Genomic DNA, 17,905 nt, shown 5'->3' with positions numbered 1-17,905 from the left:
CATTTATTTCTGTGCCACTTCGTTCAACTTTAATGGTAGTTAGGATTCTTGTTTTGTCAATTGAAGATATACAATTATCCCATTATCATTTTAAAATTTCAATGAATCCGGAAATTAACATTTGAACAATTTGGTGGTCCGTATTTTGATGTATCTTATAAGCAGTGACGACTAAGGTCATCTCAGGCATTAAATTTAGAATTTGATGTTCAGTTATGCCATCTATATTCTATTTATAGATGTCATTTCCTATATATTGAGTCTGAGTTAATTGATGTCTTTCTTCAAATTGCATGTCAAGGAGAGATGACCTAGAATAATAATTTATTAATTTTGGGTATCTAGGATTTGTTATCTTTTGAGGGGTAAGGGTCTGAAATTGTTTTTTCAGGTTATTATTAAAATTTTCTTCTAGTTTATGAATATCAGAATGATTTTAACCAGGAGTTTCATTTAGGGTATTAACTTTTGACCTTGTTGTATTTGATATTTTTTCTGAATTTAGGTTTAAGTTTTGTAATTGAAGGTTAACTTTGTCTAAAATATTATTAAATTCTTTACTTGAAAAATTAATTAATTTTAAATCCAAAATTTCAGAAGGTTTGATTAAAGGTTTTGTTTTATCAATTGGTTGAAGTTGCGATTTTATAGGATAATGTTGAGTTTCGAGTTTAGATTCTATTCTTTCAACTTAGTTGGATATTGTATGTAAAATTTTATTGGAATAATTAGTATGTAGATATGTCAATCATTTTTAAAGGAGAAACTATTACTTCTTGATCATTGTTTTGAAACTTAATTTCTTCTAAAGGAGGATATGTGGAGGTTATGTACTTTTTAGAATTTGTAGTCTCCCATGTGGGAGAAGAGGTATTTGTGTTAATAGTTTGATATGAAGGGGATGTAATGTTTTGATAATTTGTCCTATATTTCATCCAATGGAAGCAATATATACTTATTTTGAGTTTTTCCATTATTTTGTAGTATTTATCATGAATCTCACTTTGTTCAGTTTTGTTAAAGGATTCATAAAATATATCTCTTAAGAGTTTATTTTTGTCATACCAAAATTCTTTATCTAGTTCTATTTTGTCAATTGTAAGAGGTTTGGAAATAACATTTAATTTATTAATGTTTTGCATATAAGAATGAGTTGAAGATAAAGTTGGATTCTTATCTTTTGTATAAAAAGGTTGTGGTATTGTATTATCAAACCGCTTTCCTTCCAGATTTATAGAAGCACTTGGTTGAGGAGATTCATAAGTAGGAGAAAATCTAGGAAGTTCTACTTTTGAAGATTGAAATTGTATTTCTATACTTCCATCTTCATTTTCAATAATTTGGGTTAATTTTGGATTTCAATTAATGGTTTAAAGGCGTCTTCTAAATTCCATCAGGGATTATGAGTAATTTGATTCCAAGATAACATTCTTAGAGTAAAAGTATTTGAGTATTCAGTATTAGCTTCCATTAGAAGGGTTTGATCTTTAGGAGAAGTCCTAAGAGCTTTAGGAGATAAATTTTTATGCATTAATTTGTAATGTATCTGAAATATTCCGACAATGGATTCTGTTTGTGGTTTCCAATCCATATTTAGAATTTTAATATCAAGCACTAAAGATTGAAGTATATTTGGATCACTTAATAAAACTGAAATGTTTGGATAAAAATATAAGTAAACTGGTTATCTTTCTAGATTTGATTCAACTATAGAGAGTATTGAATTAGAAAAGTTTCGATGTCTTTCATCACATAATAGTAATAGAATTGAAGTATCTAATCCTATTCTATAAAGAGATTTTATGGCAATTTAAACTAATCTTATATGAAGAAATTTATATTCTTTTGGTGTTGAAGAATTGGCTGTCTTGAGAATAAATGAAAACTTTATGAGAGTTTATTAATTGGAACTATTTGTTCTGTGGTCTTGATTCTATAATCTTGAAGAACGTTAAATTTCCTATTTGATAAATAGTTTTAATATTTACTTTTAGTATATTTCAATTATGGAGGTTTTTTTCCCTATTTTTACTATTTGAAGCTCTTGACTATTGAGAATTGACCATAGAGAATTGAGAATTATTTGCATAATCTTCAATTATGTTCAAGTCTTTTGTAATATGAGCATTAGAGAGTACTGTTTCAATTAACTTAGACATTAAAAATTTAAAATTTATTATCTTATTAAGACTCTAATTATCTATTGTGACAAATAAATAAGATGTTAAAATTCTATAACACTGGAACACCAAGCTTACCAACGGTCTTACGATTCTACTCTGGAATACAAGGTTTACCAAAGTGCTATTCAATAAAATTAATTAGCAAAACTTGATTATTATCACAAATGATAATTAGAATAATATTAAGACAAAGACTAATAAATCTTTAATACTATATTAATTGAACTAATATACTCTATTAATGATGTTTGGCTATGATACCATTTTGGCGTGGCATGTGGACAGTTCGAGGTAGGTACATGAAGCATGAGGTGGCATCATTGGACATGTGAACACTTGCATGTGTGTGTATATATATACACACACTTAGAGGGTAAGTCATTTAAGTAACTTTTTTTAGGTAATCGCAATGGTAACATTTTTAGAGCTAACAATTAAGTGTACAGATACAATATTTTTAAAGAATTGCAAGATTTAGAAAATCTATCAATAATAGACTTCTAGTAATGATAGACTTTAAAAGTTAAATTTAATTTTTGCTATAACTATAAATTCTTTTGAATTGTGTTATATCTACTATTGGGCTTGATCGCTATATTTGTAATTATATTTAGTTTTTTTTCCTTCTTTTCTCTTTTTTCTTTTTTGGGTCAATTGCCAGCCATTTTCCATAGTTCAAAATGTTGACTTCCTTTCGGGGAAAGGGCCTTTAATTTTTTCAAAATTGCATCACCAATACTTTTTAAGGATTGAGATTAAAATTTTAGGTCAACTTTTGGCCAGCTGCAATTCAAAACTAAAAAGAAGATGAAGATGAAAAAACAATAATATCAGGAATTACATCCTATCTTTCTCCCTCTTTTTTAAACCATGTTTGGTAGTGATTTTATTTTTAGTTTTCTGTTTTAAAAATGTATGTTTTGTTTTCTCTCCATTTTTCAATTACATTTTCAATTTTATATAAAAAAACACTTAAATTCTTAATCAAATTCTAAAAATATATATTTTTTTAATTTAGAAAACTTGACTTGATTTTTAAAACCATTTGTAGAAAGTGGATAACAAAATATAGGAATTTAGGTATAAAAATAGTAGTGTGTATAATCATACATTTCAAAAATCAAATGATTATCGAACGAAAACTTAGGCTCTGTTTGGTAATAATTTCGTTTATGGTTTTTGGTTGTTGAAAATTATGCCTATTTTCTCCATGTTTCTTACAATGATTTGCATTTTTTTAAGTACAATAGCCGAATTCTTAGCCGAATTCCAAAAATAAAAACAAGTTTTTAAAAACTGTTTTTTTTTTAGTTTTCAAAATTTGGCTTGGTTCTAAACTATTGGTAAAAAAGTAGATAACAAAGAAAGAAATTGGGAGGTGGAACTAGTGTCAAAACAAAAAAACCAAATGATTATTAAAGGAGGCTTTAGTAATCCTATCTAAATTAAAACATTTTGGCCATACGTTCATTAGAAATCATCCAATTATTGCATGTAAAACAGAAGGTTTAATTTTAGAAAAAATTGATTTCACATTAGTAAGTCAATCATTTTCAGTTAGACATGCAATAACAATAATATTATTGATAATAAACCACATAAAGAAAGTAAACGATCAATCACTTATCACTGTTGAGGAATCTAAGTTATAGTATTCTTGCATTTCTCGCAACAAAAAGTTGGATCACTTTCCACAAGTTGACTATAATTCAAAGCAATCATATAATTGACAAAAACTCTCTTCAAAAAAGGCCTTGAATTGTACATTGAATGTGTGAATAATAATATTAAATAAACCATATCAAAACAATAAACAATAGAGAATTATTCAAAAGTACTTTTCCCTTTATTTCCAAGCTACGTATAGTTTGAAAATCAATTGAATAATTTTCCAGAGAAGCAAACTAACTATTCAATCAACCTTAAGTTCATTACTCTCTCTTGATGACCTCCACTAATTTTCGTCTATGGCAAAGCTACAACAAAGTGGGAAATGCTTCTTTTTTCATTTTAGAAGCAAACAAGCCTATGCGAAGCCAATAATAATAATGTGGGATACTTTAAATTTTACCTGAATTGTTGCAGAATTCTTCTGAATTCCTAAGGGCTTGGCATGTGGGTGCTAAGAGTGATGTTGTATAAATTGGATGTGTTTTGGTTATGGCCATATCTCAAACTTGCTTCTTCTCTTTTCCAATGGCTTATTCTACATTTCGGTTTCTTGTGCCATTAGTCATGGTGGTGATGTTGGTGGTGATAGCGGAGGCAACACCGCCAGGGATTGCTAATAATCCGAGCCATGCAACATGCAAGATTAAAAAGTATAAACATTGTTATAATTTGGAACATGTTTGTCCCAAATTTTGCCCTAATCAATGTTATGTTGAATGTGCCTCTTGTAAGCCTATTTGTGGTAGTGGTGATGCCAATCCTCCACCGGAGGATACTCCCACTCCGGCCACCCCCTCTGTGTCATCTCCTCCATCGAATACTTATTATTCACCTCCGCCTCCGGTGGCGGTAACTCCAAGCCCTCCTGCTTCAAACCCCACTCCCTCGTATTCTCCTCCATTGCCTTCACCAAGTCCGACAACTCCTTCTCCTTCTCCTCCAACTCCGTCATCTCCACCACCTCCGGTGAACCACCCTCCATCACCACCACCTCCAACTAATACCAACCCTCCATCGACACCTCCAGCAAATTCGACCCCTCCGACTACTTCGTCGCCTCCTCCCGTTACTCCATCACCACCTCCGACAACCACTCCTACAAATCCCAATCCTCCGACATCGCCTTCAGCAAACTACCCTTCATCACCACCGCCTCCAACAAATACCAACCCTCCTTCGACACCGCCATCAGACCCTACCCCTCCAGAAAATCCAAACCCTCCATCAAACCCTAACCCTCCATCAACACCTCCAACAAATCCTAATCCTCCGACACCACCCACTCCAAATTCTCCATCACCGGCACCACCATCCAAAACTCCCAACTCCCCATCGACTAACACTCCCCCGTTGGCTCCTCAAACACCATCTCCTCCACCTTCTTCACCATCAGCTCCAACTCCACCATCTTCGTCCTCGGCCGGCGCAGCAAAGAGAGTGAGATGCAAAAATGTGAATTATCCTCAATGTTATAACATGATTCACACTTGTCCTAGCACTTGCCCTAATGGATGTGAAGTTGATTGTGTTACTTGCAAACCCGTTTGTCGTAAGTATTAATCAAACAATGCCTAACCAATTCATCATTGGTTTTTAAGGAGTAAAAGATGAACCATTTTGATATCTAACTTTCAAAACAATAAAAAGGAAAAACCAAGTTATGAATTTGAATACTAGAGATTTTATCTTATTATAATATTGGCAATATAATCTAATACACTTTGATAGTTAGATCTAAATTTTGCTATATTTACAATTTTTATTTTGCATTATGCTATGTCTACTTATATTAATGGTCTGATTGTTAAATAGCAATTGCCCTTATTAATATTTTGGGTTGAAAATGGCAGATTGCGACAGACCAGGAGCAGTATGCCAAGACCCACGTTTCGTCGGTGGCGACGGCGTAACCTTCTACTTCCACGGCAAAAAGGACAAAGATTTCTGTCTAGTTTCTGATCCCAACCTCCACATCAACGCGCATTTCATCGGAAAACGAAACCCTTCCTTAAAACGTGACTTCACTTGGGTCCAATCCCTAGCTATCCTCTTCCACACTCACCGCCTCATCATTGCTGCCCAAAAGACCGACGTTTGGGACGATTCCATTGACCGCCTCACTATTTCCCTTGACGACCACCCGATCATCCTTCCAACATCTGAAGGCAGCCAATCACGCCACCCTGCCGAAAATCCCACGGTGGTCATCATTCGACTAGCAGCGACGAACCACGTGATTGTGGAAGCCAAAGGGCTGTTTAGAATCACAGCCAAGGTAGTGCCAATAACAATAGAGGACTCGAGAATTCATAACTATGGGATTGAGGAAGGGGATTCATTTGCTCATTTGGATGTAGGGTTTAAGTTTTATGGGTTGAGTGAGGAAGTTAATGGGGTTTTGGGGCAGACTTATGGGGCTGAGTATGTGAGTAGTGTTAATGTAAAGGCAGCTATGGCAGTCATGGGGAGGGCGGAGGAGTTTGAAACTTCTAGCTTGTTTGCGGCGGATTGTGCTGTCTCTAAATTTCGTGATAGCGGCCGCATTGGCGACGGAGATGAAATTATATGAAATTTTGGGTTTTGAAGACATGAGATTTGGAAATTAGATTGAAGAAGTTGGGTTTTATTATATAGTTGTAACTTGTAAGAATAATAAAGACATTGGAGGGAAATGTGTTTTAAGATCTCCAATGGAAATATATATCATTCTAATAATTATTAAAATTAATATATAATAATACTATATAATTTTTGTTTTTCTTAAATTACCTATCTTTTGGATTTTGATTCTAATGGGTGACTTACTATATATGATGAATATTATTATTTAAATGTTTATGTGGTAAGTTGATTCGAGACTAAAGAATAATGATTTCATCGAATTTGATAAGGTCTAACCTCATAAAAAAAATTTTAGTTTCTAACTTTGGAAAACAAAATTTTTGTTCATCATTCTTATTGGTGGAAAACTATTTGATTCATAAAGTAATGTGGCTTCTTTCGGATGTGTGTATATTTATATTTAATGTCAACATGAACATATTTCTACTAATTAAAATAGATAATTCATGATAAAAGGATTTGAGTATATCCTTACTTCTAAACTAAAAAATACATATGTATGTATATATAAGCTTATGCATAATGTTTCGAACAAGTAATATTCTAATTTGAGCTCGACCTAACCAAGTATGAGTCTTTTTAAGAAACTACAAGAATTTCACTTTTCAGCCGACAAAATTCTTTCGTTGTCAAAAGTCTTTGGAAGAGGCTTTGTCGATGCCGTAACTACAAGTGTTCGCAAAGATGAGAGAATTTTTAAACAGGTATTTGAAATTTCAAAAGTTATATAATTGCTATTTAAGGAAGTAATATAATATTGGGTATATTTTAATTTTAAATTTTAAAAAAACTAACTACGATGTTTGATAAATTAATTAATGAACCAAAATAGATATATTGTTTTAATTATTTTCATATTGATAGTTAATATATAATTTATTATAATATATATTTTTAAAATTTTATATGATTTGAATTTCAATTAATTTAAAACATTCAATGAAAGTTAAGAAAAATAATTGTTACAAAAATTGAATCAATTAAAAGTTGAAAATAAATATGAAAAAATATATTTATACAGAAGGATATTAGAATAATATATTTATTCAAAACCGTTGACAAAGTAACATATTTTTAGTAAGTAAATTACAGTATTGTAAAATTAAAGTGCACACTAACCTACATTTATAAAAAACTATGGGGTGTTTGACTCATCAACATGAGTTTAGATGAGTTGATATATGAGTTGAGTTGGTATAATATATCAACTCATTGTTTGGCCCACCAACTTTAAATGTTGGTGGAGTTGATTGGGTATATTTTACCAATTCATCCCCACTCATCCCAACTCCCCATTCTTCCAATGTTTTCAATGGCTCGACCCATCGTTCACTGTCACACTCTAGAACCTAACTACAGGCTCCAACAACCACCTCTAATGACAACTTTGACGACCAACTTTGGACTCCGACAAATACCTCCGATGACAACTCCGATAATAAATTCTGAGCTCTAACAACTACTTCCGATGAAAACTTCGAGACCAACTCCAAGTTTCGACAACCACCTCTGATGACAAACTCCAGCGACCAACTTTGGACTCCAAAAACCTTCGCACGACCAACTCCGACAACCAATTTCGAGCTCTGACAACCACCTCCGATGACCCAACAACGACGACCACCTTCGCGTTACCAACTTTGAAAACCAATTTCAGACTTAGACAACAAACTCCGATGACCAACTCCGACAACCACCTTCATAGGTTTTGAAAACCACCTCTGACTACAAACTATGACGAAAATTACCTTCGATGACCACCTTTGAGCGAGCAAATTTGACGACCAACTCAGGGCTTGGACAACAACCTCTGACAATAAACTCCAACAACCAACTCTAATATTACCTTCATGGGACTGACTTCTGGGCTTTCACAGTCACTTCCGATTACAAACTCCGGCAAAAATCAAATTTAATGATCACTTCGAATACCACCACTACAACAAATATCACATTCAATAACTTTAAAAAAAATGCTATCGTAGACTTTCCATAGCGTTTTCAAACACTATCGTAGCCAATGTTATTGAAAGTCCTCGACTCTCCATAGCGTTTTTTAACTCTATAAAAACGCTATAAAAAATCAACTTTTGATAGCATATATTTAATGTTATGAAAACATTTCATAGCATTGGCAAAAAATGCTATAGATAGTCTTTTATAGCATTTTTTATAACGGTAAAAAAGAACTATAAAAAGCTTTCTATAGCATTTTTTTTAGCGGTAAGAAAACGTTATAAAAGACTTTCTACAACGTTTTAGGTATGTTGTTGTAGCTGATGTTATTGAAAGTTCTTGACTTTCCATAACATGTTTTCAATGCTATAAAAAAAGCTAGAAAATGCTCATTTTCTATTACATATTCTAATGTTTTGAAAAGTTTTTATAGCATTAAAAAATGCTATAATTGGCTCTTGATTGCAATTTTTAGAATCCTAAAAAATTGCTATGAAAACCATATTGCATTTTGAATCTCGCCTTGATAGTTGATTTGATCAAATTGCATATAGTTTACATAGCATTTTATACCAGTAACAAATTATTACAAATAAAGTTATAAAATCAACTATAATCTAATAAATATTGAATATTGTATGCAAGTACATTACATCAAAATAAATTTTCAATAGTATAAATATAGCTCGTAATGGGATGTTTCATTCAATAAAAATAACCATATTTTTTGTGGGGTTGACATGTTGTACAAATTACATTCAGATAAAGAAAAAAACAATGCAACCTCAACTTTCTAGTTTCCTCAAGACACATAAGTATCCTTTAGTCTCCACCTTTTTAAAATGATTCATCCATTAGTATTTACATAAAAAAAAATCTGAGAAGTCTCTTATCCCTGCTTGCTATAAAAAGAACATATATTTACCATCAAACTCAAAAAACTCATCAAATGTGACAATATTTTTCTACAATAGAGTGTTGAGCATGATGTAAAACTAAAATTGTAAAACACAAATATGAGGAGAAAGAATATTGCATACAACTAAAGAGACCATATACTAAAGTGTAAAAATAGAGAAATCACAGCTTGTACCTTCTATTCAAGAAACATATAATATCAAGGGCTTACATAGTTATTTGACAAAAACAAGAAGAATAAAGCAAACACTTATTTTAAAGATGTATTCTTGAAAACATAGATCAATACCTAAACAAAAGTCAAAGCCTTTAGCACCGGACATTTGGTCTAGCTAACAATTTACAAATCTAAATGCAAAATTAAAAATTTCCAATATTAAGAACAAAAATGAATACAAAATTAAACTTACACAAATATGTTGAGTGATAAGTTCATCTCCATTGAAGCCTAGCGTTCTTCCTTGACCGAATGCAAGTCTTGCAAAAATCCAACATAAATGAGATATGAAGGTCAGAGATGGGAGTTTGGGACATAGACTTTACTTTAACGTTGAGAACTAATATGAAAGACAAAGTTGAGAAACCATGAGGTGAACTAGAAGTGTTATAGGCTATAAGTAATGAATTCTGCACATTTCCACTCATAAATTAAGGTGTTATGTGGATTGACTTTCTAAGTGCTTAAATAAGTGTTTCAAAGTATAAAGAAAATATTCTTAAATATTTAGAAAGTCAATCCAAATATACTCTAAAGTAGTTGTTGTAGCCCATTTCCAAATTCAATGACAAAGTGATTCTTAGCAATAATTATCTTACGGATCGAAAGTTTTAAACTTGGAAGATTCCAAGTATTTCACCAAATCCTAAATATTTGAACCTACTGCACCAACTCTGCAAAGCACAACAATGTAAAACACATTCATTGCTTTCTCTTTTACACTTGCATGCCATTATATACCAAATAAAAATAATTAAAAGAAAAAGATGGAAAAAAAGAGAACCCAATAACTAGAAAACCAGTCATTAAAAAACTTCCAACTACAGTGGTCTTATCTGTATTGATATTTGACATAAGATTCTATACTTTGGCACTATATATGCAAAGCCATTCACCACTCATGAAGATAAATGTCATCAAATTAAATATCACTGTCTTATATTTTCTATAACATATAGCTAGTGCAATTGCCAAACCTCTAAAAAGATTTTTCCGAATATAGATAACAAAAATTTTCTACTTTAAACCTCAACTGTACTATTAGAACATGCTAACCTTCCCCCTAACTTACAGTAGCAGTTTCTATGTACATACCCCCAACTTAAATTTAAAGCCTCTTAGTTTAAATTTCCTAACATTAAGAACAAAAAATAATATAAAACTAAACTTACGCAAATTGATCAATTAGTAATTGAAGAGGTTTTACTCCTTTTTACCCCTTTCTAAGATGCATTAGAAGAAAAAAGAAAGAGCAAAAACTATCAGCAACAACCACAAGAATTTACTCCATTTTGGTGCACTAACAAACTCATTTTTCTTGAGGAAAAGATTTGGGACTTCATTAGACAAATGATTTTCCTACTACTAAAAAGTTTAAAATCAGATGTGCAAATATTATAACCATAAACAAGCCATACCATAGTTCAAATATAACAAGCAGAATAGAAAAGTCATTACCCTTGAAGAAGTTAATTGACAGAGCAATTTATTTAAGAATTGTTGGCATGCTCAACTAAAGAAGACCAGAATTTCCACTAATATGTTGTCTAAGGGTATTCTATACACTTCAATGTTTCAAAATGGATAAGGTTCTAAGTTATAAGGTTAACTGTTCATTTCATTCCAGTTTTTGGTCAATATTTTGTTCCACTTGTGGAATGTGTTTTCAATCTTAACAACCTATTCAACCAAGTTTCTGTGTTATTCTCTTTTTCCCTTCTCTTAATGATTTCTATTTTATGATTGTTAATCTTTTTTGGCTCTAACCTGTGGAAGTAAATTAGAGTTTCCAAGCACTAACAAGAACAAAGGAAAGTCATACTCACTAATAGTTTCTGAGGAAAGGAGTGTTATGCACGATTACTGCATACTTCTTGAAACATAAGTTACATTCTACTTGGACTTGGTTAACAAAAAGACAATGAACACTCCTTAAATAAGACATTAAACATCAAAACCCAAAAACATAGAACATATCAATTACTAAGATTGAGTAAAACGATGTTAAGCCCAACTTGTTCTTTCGAATGCACACCTCATCCCAATAACAGAAGTTTGTTAGTGTTCGGTTTGTGTGAGAATTGAAATGAATTTTTTGTTCATATAGTCTGTAACTGAAAATTGAGTGTATGAAATTGTGATGAAAAATAGTCTATGTGTGTACCTTGTTCAAGCCGATCTTGAAGAATTTTTTAATGAAGCTTCATAGGCTGCTTTTGAAAAATGATGTAGGCCTTTGTGTTGAACCACCCTAAATTGTATAGTGATTTAAATACATGAGTGATTAATATGTGAATTAAATTGTTTAAAGCTAATGATTTAAATACATGATCACTTTGAACATGTATAAAAGCAATTTATAAGAAACGAAGAAGAAAAGAAGGAAATACATTGCAAAGTTGAAGAAGAGGCCATCAGAGAGAAAGCTCAGCTAAAACAGGTTCTAGAAACAACTTTGCACCATGATTCCACCTTCTTCTTCCACAACTCTTCTTCTGATAGGATGGAAATTGGTTGCACTTTTGACCATGGCTGCTCTTCAAGGTGATTACCAAGCTCCCGTGGTTGCTCTTCTTCACGTTTGAATCTCCATTTTTTTTTTTTGCATCAAGAAAAGGTGAGTTCTCAATTCTTTCTTCTCAAAATAATATTTGTTTTGCATGACTAAAAGAGGAAAGTTAGAGCGAGAGGGATAATTGTGTTTGTTTAACTTAGTCCATTGATGAAGTATTAGTTAATGTGTTGATGTTTTTCTGATTGATCAAGAGAGCTTATTTGAAGTACCATAGTAGAGGTCTTCCAATGATTAAAAAAAAAAAAAAAAAGGATAAGAAAACAACCTTAATGGTATGTGTTGTATAATTAACAATGGAAAATCCCTATCTGGATAAAAGTTTTAGGATGTAAATATTGAACTACACATTTGAATAAAGAGATTATAACCTTTTTTTCTCTCTCTAATGAACTAAACAAAACCAAAAGAAAAAGCCTACAAAACACCAAGATGTTTAAGTACAGGCAGAAATTTTCACTAAAACATGCAACAATGAAGGCAATGGTAAACAGAGAGAAAGAAAGGGGAAAAGGGCATGAGCTTACAATGCTTCTACTTTGCTCAGCTGCAATGGCCAATCCAAAAGTAACGACATCAAGGACAAAGACGGTGAAAAGTAGTTGTCTTGTTTTAATTCATTTCAAACTGTGAACAACTATGCAAACTCAAAATAGGCTATTACTCCTTCTAGAAGGAAAAATCATACTTGGAATTAGTATCTCTCTATAATGTCTTTTGTAAGAGTCACAATTCCTTTCTATTTCTTATCAAAGCTACAACAAAATAAATTCCAATAAATCCACTACTATACAGCTTCCTTTGAATTAGATATAAATTAAACAGAACTTTTAATATAAATTTTGATCACTACGTACCAAACATTGAAAAGGGATTTGACTTGGCTAAAACCTACAAAATGAAGACATCTTCCAACCTACACATACATTCCAACACTTTAGTATTTGACTATGTTTTGAACGTCATGTGTGCTTTGTTTCTCATCAACTATCAATTATATTCATTAATCACTATTTCACATTTTTTATTGGATTTCAAAATAATAGCACTTTAGTATTTGTTGACTATGTTTTCAATGTTTTTAATAATCAATAATACGTCACTATAACAAATATTATTTTTCGTAACATTTAATTACAACGTTTTGTTAAAACCGCTATAAAAATTTTACAAAAAAAGGCGCGTGGTTCTCTTGGAATTAAAAAAATAATGGGCGGGGTGATGAAAACATGCGTACTATCTCCAATTTTCAATCTCCACTCTTCTCTGATTTTCCTCTCTTCTTCTCTTTTCTTCTTCTCTTCTCTCCATCTTTATTTTTTGATTGACTACTTCTTGGTCTTGATTTAGGCATGAAGTTTCACAAAGCATTGTAGGTTAGACGTTTTCTGGGCATCAAAGAATATAAATGTCATCAAACTCACTGTTGAAAGATACTTTGGGTTGGTTGGGCTTTTTGGAGTTTTCGATTGAGGTAGAACTTGCTTCATTTTAAATCGAGAACTCCATCTCTTTTTATTATTGCAGCAGATTTTCTGTCACGCTGATTTTTTTTTCCCACTCTTGTAACATTTTCATCTCTATTAGATATACTTCAAATGAACTTCGAAAGTCTGCTCCAGTGGACGACAACTTCTACAACCACAGTCGGTGTTTTTCAACGTTCCATTTGAAACTCTCACCTCAAACAACTTCCGTCTCTCAATACCCACAACCTATTGAGTTTAGATCTGTGTTTTCGTTTGTTCGATTAAGATCTCCTTACTGATATTTTTCTCTTTTCTTTGAAAAGCTCGATTCAATTTGCAAAGCTCTTATAATTTAGTTTAGTTCCAAGTAATTTACTTTCTTGATTCTTGTCCTTTTTGGTTTTGAGGAAATGGGTAGGGGGCTAAAAGGAAAAAGCGTACTTATTGCTGGAGATTTACAAGAAGTAGTAGCCAGTTTGACTTTCAACGATCTCAGATGTTTTAATTTTCTATTTTTTCTAATGTTGAGTGAATTTTCAACTCAAACTTTCCTCTTCGCTTCTTTGTTCTTAAAGATAGTAAATGAGCCTTGCAACAATAATTTTCTTAATTTTGTGTCCAAACTCATGTTTAATTGGCTCTACTGATGGACATTTTTTTTTTAATTTAAGTGTGGAAGTTCTCTTAGAAATGGCAACCCACATATGCAAATCTTTGTTTGAAGTTTCTAGTAACTGAAAATGGGCGTCAAGATTGTTATCGAGTACATTGCCTATTCTAGTGGGCTTATTTGATTTGAGACAAATTGCAAAGTTTTTACATGTTTTATATCTTTTTGCTCCCACGTTTAAGGAAGGAAAAATTTTGAGAGCTTGAGATACAAAAACTTTTCATAAATGAATTACTAATGATTTCTACTTTAGGATCAATACTTAAGTTTTGGCTTGATTATTACAGTTTAGCAGCAATGTATACTTTCAAAGCTTGATCATTTAATTATTTCTAATACTACGTGTGAGCTTAGTCAATTTTAGTAGTTGCAATATTGAGTTAATTGTCGCATTTCATTCCATGGTAATGTAAGATCATCTACTTATTGCATCCTATGTACTATTTTAAACATAAAATAGAGTGGCAGTTTACATACAGTTACAATTTTCCTTTCCAGGAGAAGAAATTCCTTGCCAAGGAAGTGTTGTGGATCTCTGAACTATGAAATTTTATTGAATACTTCATAGGTATACATCATGTTTAAGATTCATATGGCTGTTTTTACTCAATGTCACATCTCATTTTTACTTGCACTCCACTATCTATCTACTCTTTTCTATTGATCTCTTTGTGTCATATTGTATAAATGTTTATATACATTGTTGGGATTGGTGTCCTAATTCTCTCAGAGTCTCGTTGTTTGTAATGATACACATTGTTTATTGAATAAAATAAATGTTATTTCATTCTGGCATTTACTCATATCCAATAAACAAAGCTCCTTGGCTATCTTATGCGAACTTAAACATATATATGTGATATACAAGTGGATCATACCTTAAGTGATAACCTAAATAGGTTTGTAATATAAGGATTAAGGTGGGATACCTGATCCTGGTGACACTACGGATACAGTCCGTTTTGTGGAGGTTTGCAAGTGTTGTAAACTACTACAGATGGTTGATCCTGACCATTCATGTGGAGATGTGCGAGCAGGGGTATCCTATACAAATAGTTTGTATAAGACCTGGACCACGAGATGACTAGACTCTGTATATAATGCCGTTGATACTAGAGACTTGCATCTCACCTAAACGACCATAGGTGACACGACCTCAATCTTGAGTGTTTTGGGAATTCTTGCCTTTAAGGGTGGTCCTTTGATTAATATGGGTGAGAGTGGCCAGATTGCCAACTCAACATGCCTACCTTTTTGGGGACTTGTTTGATCTGGGAGCTGGGAACTTAATCCACAAGATGGAATTCACTCTTTTCCCAAAGCAGGGATAAGTAGAGAGATTGCTCCCTTAAGGGCTGATTCCGGGGCTTGAACATAGTGGCCACAACTTCTCTTTGGAAAAAGAAGGCTCAGTCATAGTAGGACTATGATTTATGTTCACTAGAGGGATCAGTGGTACTTAAGAAGACAGATGTAACTACAGAGGGATAACGATTATTGGCTCAACTGTACTTACGAACGATCTATGAAGGGTTGTCGCACTGCTGATTGGTTAAGATGGACACATAATATATCTATGGTAAGGAGAGTTCAGTTGTTTGGTCTTTAGTGGAGTGCCTGGCAGTTAACGGATGGTGGATCCCGTGACTAAAGAGTTTAGTCAGTTATTTACGTACCATTGGAGCTTCGAGCTACAGGTCCATAAGGTCCCCTGGTAGCTCAATGGATTCAGTTGAGGATCAGTTCTTGTGTTGATTTGAAATGTTCAAATTGACAAGAGGTTTTTTTTTTTTTATTATGTATGAGATACATCTAGTGGAGGATTGATGTAAATGAGATTTACATTAAGTACCATGGAATAGAAAAAGAACTATGGTTTATATGTTTCATGAGATGAAATATTAAAACTATAGGTTATAAATATAGTATGATAAGTTGGTTATCATTTATATTTATAATAATATTAATTATTGGATAATTAATTCTTTTTCTTTAATAACCAATTGAGTGGGTGGTTATTAGATTTTCATATAACCGTGAGATAAAGGGAAAATGGTTTTCCTAATTTTAGTAAGATTTACAAACTATTGAAAATTTTTTCATTAAAAGTTTTTGAGATCTCTCTCGCAAAAAAAACAAAACAAAACAAAAAAAAAAAACTCACAGAGTTGTCAAGTAAATACTGTTGCGAAATCAACAATTAAAGAACACAAAAAGGAACGTAGAGTAGGGAAGATCGACACACAGATATATGTGGTTCACTAACAGTGTATTAGCTATGTCCACGGGCAGAGTGAGACCCCCGTACTAGCTTGTTCGAAACACCAGCAAACTGATTTAAGGCATTTCAACAAAAACAGTTTTACTAAACTACAACTTAGGCTAGCTAAACGATCGTGTAGTGGCGAGCTAAACGATTGTACAATATTTACCAAACGATCGCATAGCTTTTGCTAGACGATCGCTTGCCCAAAGTAAACGATCATGTAGTGTCTGTAAGTGACAGACCGAGCTAAACAATGAGTTAAACGATCACATAGCTTTTGCTAGACGATCGCATAGCTTTAGCTAAACGATTAGGCATCGACCTATACGATAGGTCTCCGCCATCTCCCACTTGCCCAGTCGTGTACACGATCGGTGTTTCCTCCTTCGTCTGCCTCATTCCAAGTCCGAACAAAGCCTACTCTCTAGATTCTCACACCGAGAATACCAAGGTAGCCTTGTTGGTGGTGTCATACTCAACTCAACACCGTCGAGGTGCTTTGGAGGTCGTTCGTGCTGTTGCTAAGGAGTTCGTGGCCAAGGCGATCGTTGAGGATGAGCGCAAAGTGTTCGTACTGTGTTGCGGTCATGTAGATCGAGTGTTCGAGGTTGCTGTTGTTCGAGCGGTCATGTGCAAAGGAGTGTAGAGATGCATCTTCAAATGTTCGTAGAGTTTTCTCTTTGTTTATTTGAGTTTTCATGCTGTAATTTCTATATTAATTGTATAACCGTTTGATTCTGAACGACTGTAATATGTGATGTTCATTCATGATTGTAAATTTGGAATGTTTTTATTTCCGCTGCTCATGAAAATCTCGAATCCGATTTCCTTCATATATTTTTAGGATCTTGATTATACTCTTTTCTGTTCTTATATAGGATCTCTTCTCATTTCCATTATAAAGAGGATGCTTTCGTACTACTAGTAGAAAGTGATTATGACATTATCATCGTCAAGATTTGAGGACTTATACCTTTTAATCAACTATTGTCAATCAAGATTACTCTTGTAGAGTGCTTGTCGAATTTCCTTTATGTTAAATGGGAAAAAACATTCGTAACTATTGGATTGCTTAGCTAATCCCACCATACCTTTTGCTTAATCCAACAAGATCAAGATAAGTGATATCCATGATTGGAAAATATTGTATTCCATTTTAGCTCCTCTAACCCCACCATACACTCTGCTTAATTTCCTGACTTCTTTTCAATGAGTTAAAACACAATGTCTTAGGAATATTTTCTTTGGACAAGTTTAGCTATTATATTGTTGTCGGTTTATGTCCTTGCTGGACTCCTAGGACAAACCAGTGGAGCTCATGAATGTTAAAAAAAACTTAGTTGGCAATAACCCACCATGTG

General features: G+C 32.8%; 1 protein-coding gene across 1 annotated transcript; it reads left to right on the top strand.

Annotated features, from left to right (window-relative positions):
• Positions 1-4,379: 4,379 nt before the first annotated feature.
• On the top strand, positions 4,380-6,423 carry LOC120077327 (adhesive plaque matrix protein). Its single transcript, XM_039031209.1, has 2 exons — positions 4,380-5,403; positions 5,705-6,423. The coding sequence occupies exons 1-2, from the start codon at positions 4,380-4,382 to the stop codon at positions 6,421-6,423; spliced, it is 1,743 nt and encodes a 580-aa protein (XP_038887137.1).
• The last annotated feature ends 11,482 nt before the right edge of the window (positions 6,424-17,905 follow it).

The sequence above is a fragment of the Benincasa hispida genome, chromosome 5 (assembly GCF_009727055.1).
Source record: "Benincasa hispida cultivar B227 chromosome 5, ASM972705v1, whole genome shotgun sequence".
Lineage (NCBI taxonomy): Eukaryota > Viridiplantae > Streptophyta > Magnoliopsida > Cucurbitales > Cucurbitaceae > Benincasa > Benincasa hispida.
The sequence above is the reverse complement of the archived record's forward strand: the minus strand, read 5'-3'. Positions and strand labels throughout refer to the sequence as shown.

Coding starts and splice junctions, on each gene's coding strand:
- LOC120077327 (XM_039031209.1), top strand. CDS start 4,380: ATGGCTTATTCTACATTTCGGTTTCTTGTGCCATTAGTCATGGTGGTG. Junction 5,404..5,704: donor TACTTGCAAACCCGTTTGTC/GTAAGTATTAAT, acceptor TGAAAATGGCAG/ATTGCGACAGACCAGGAGCA.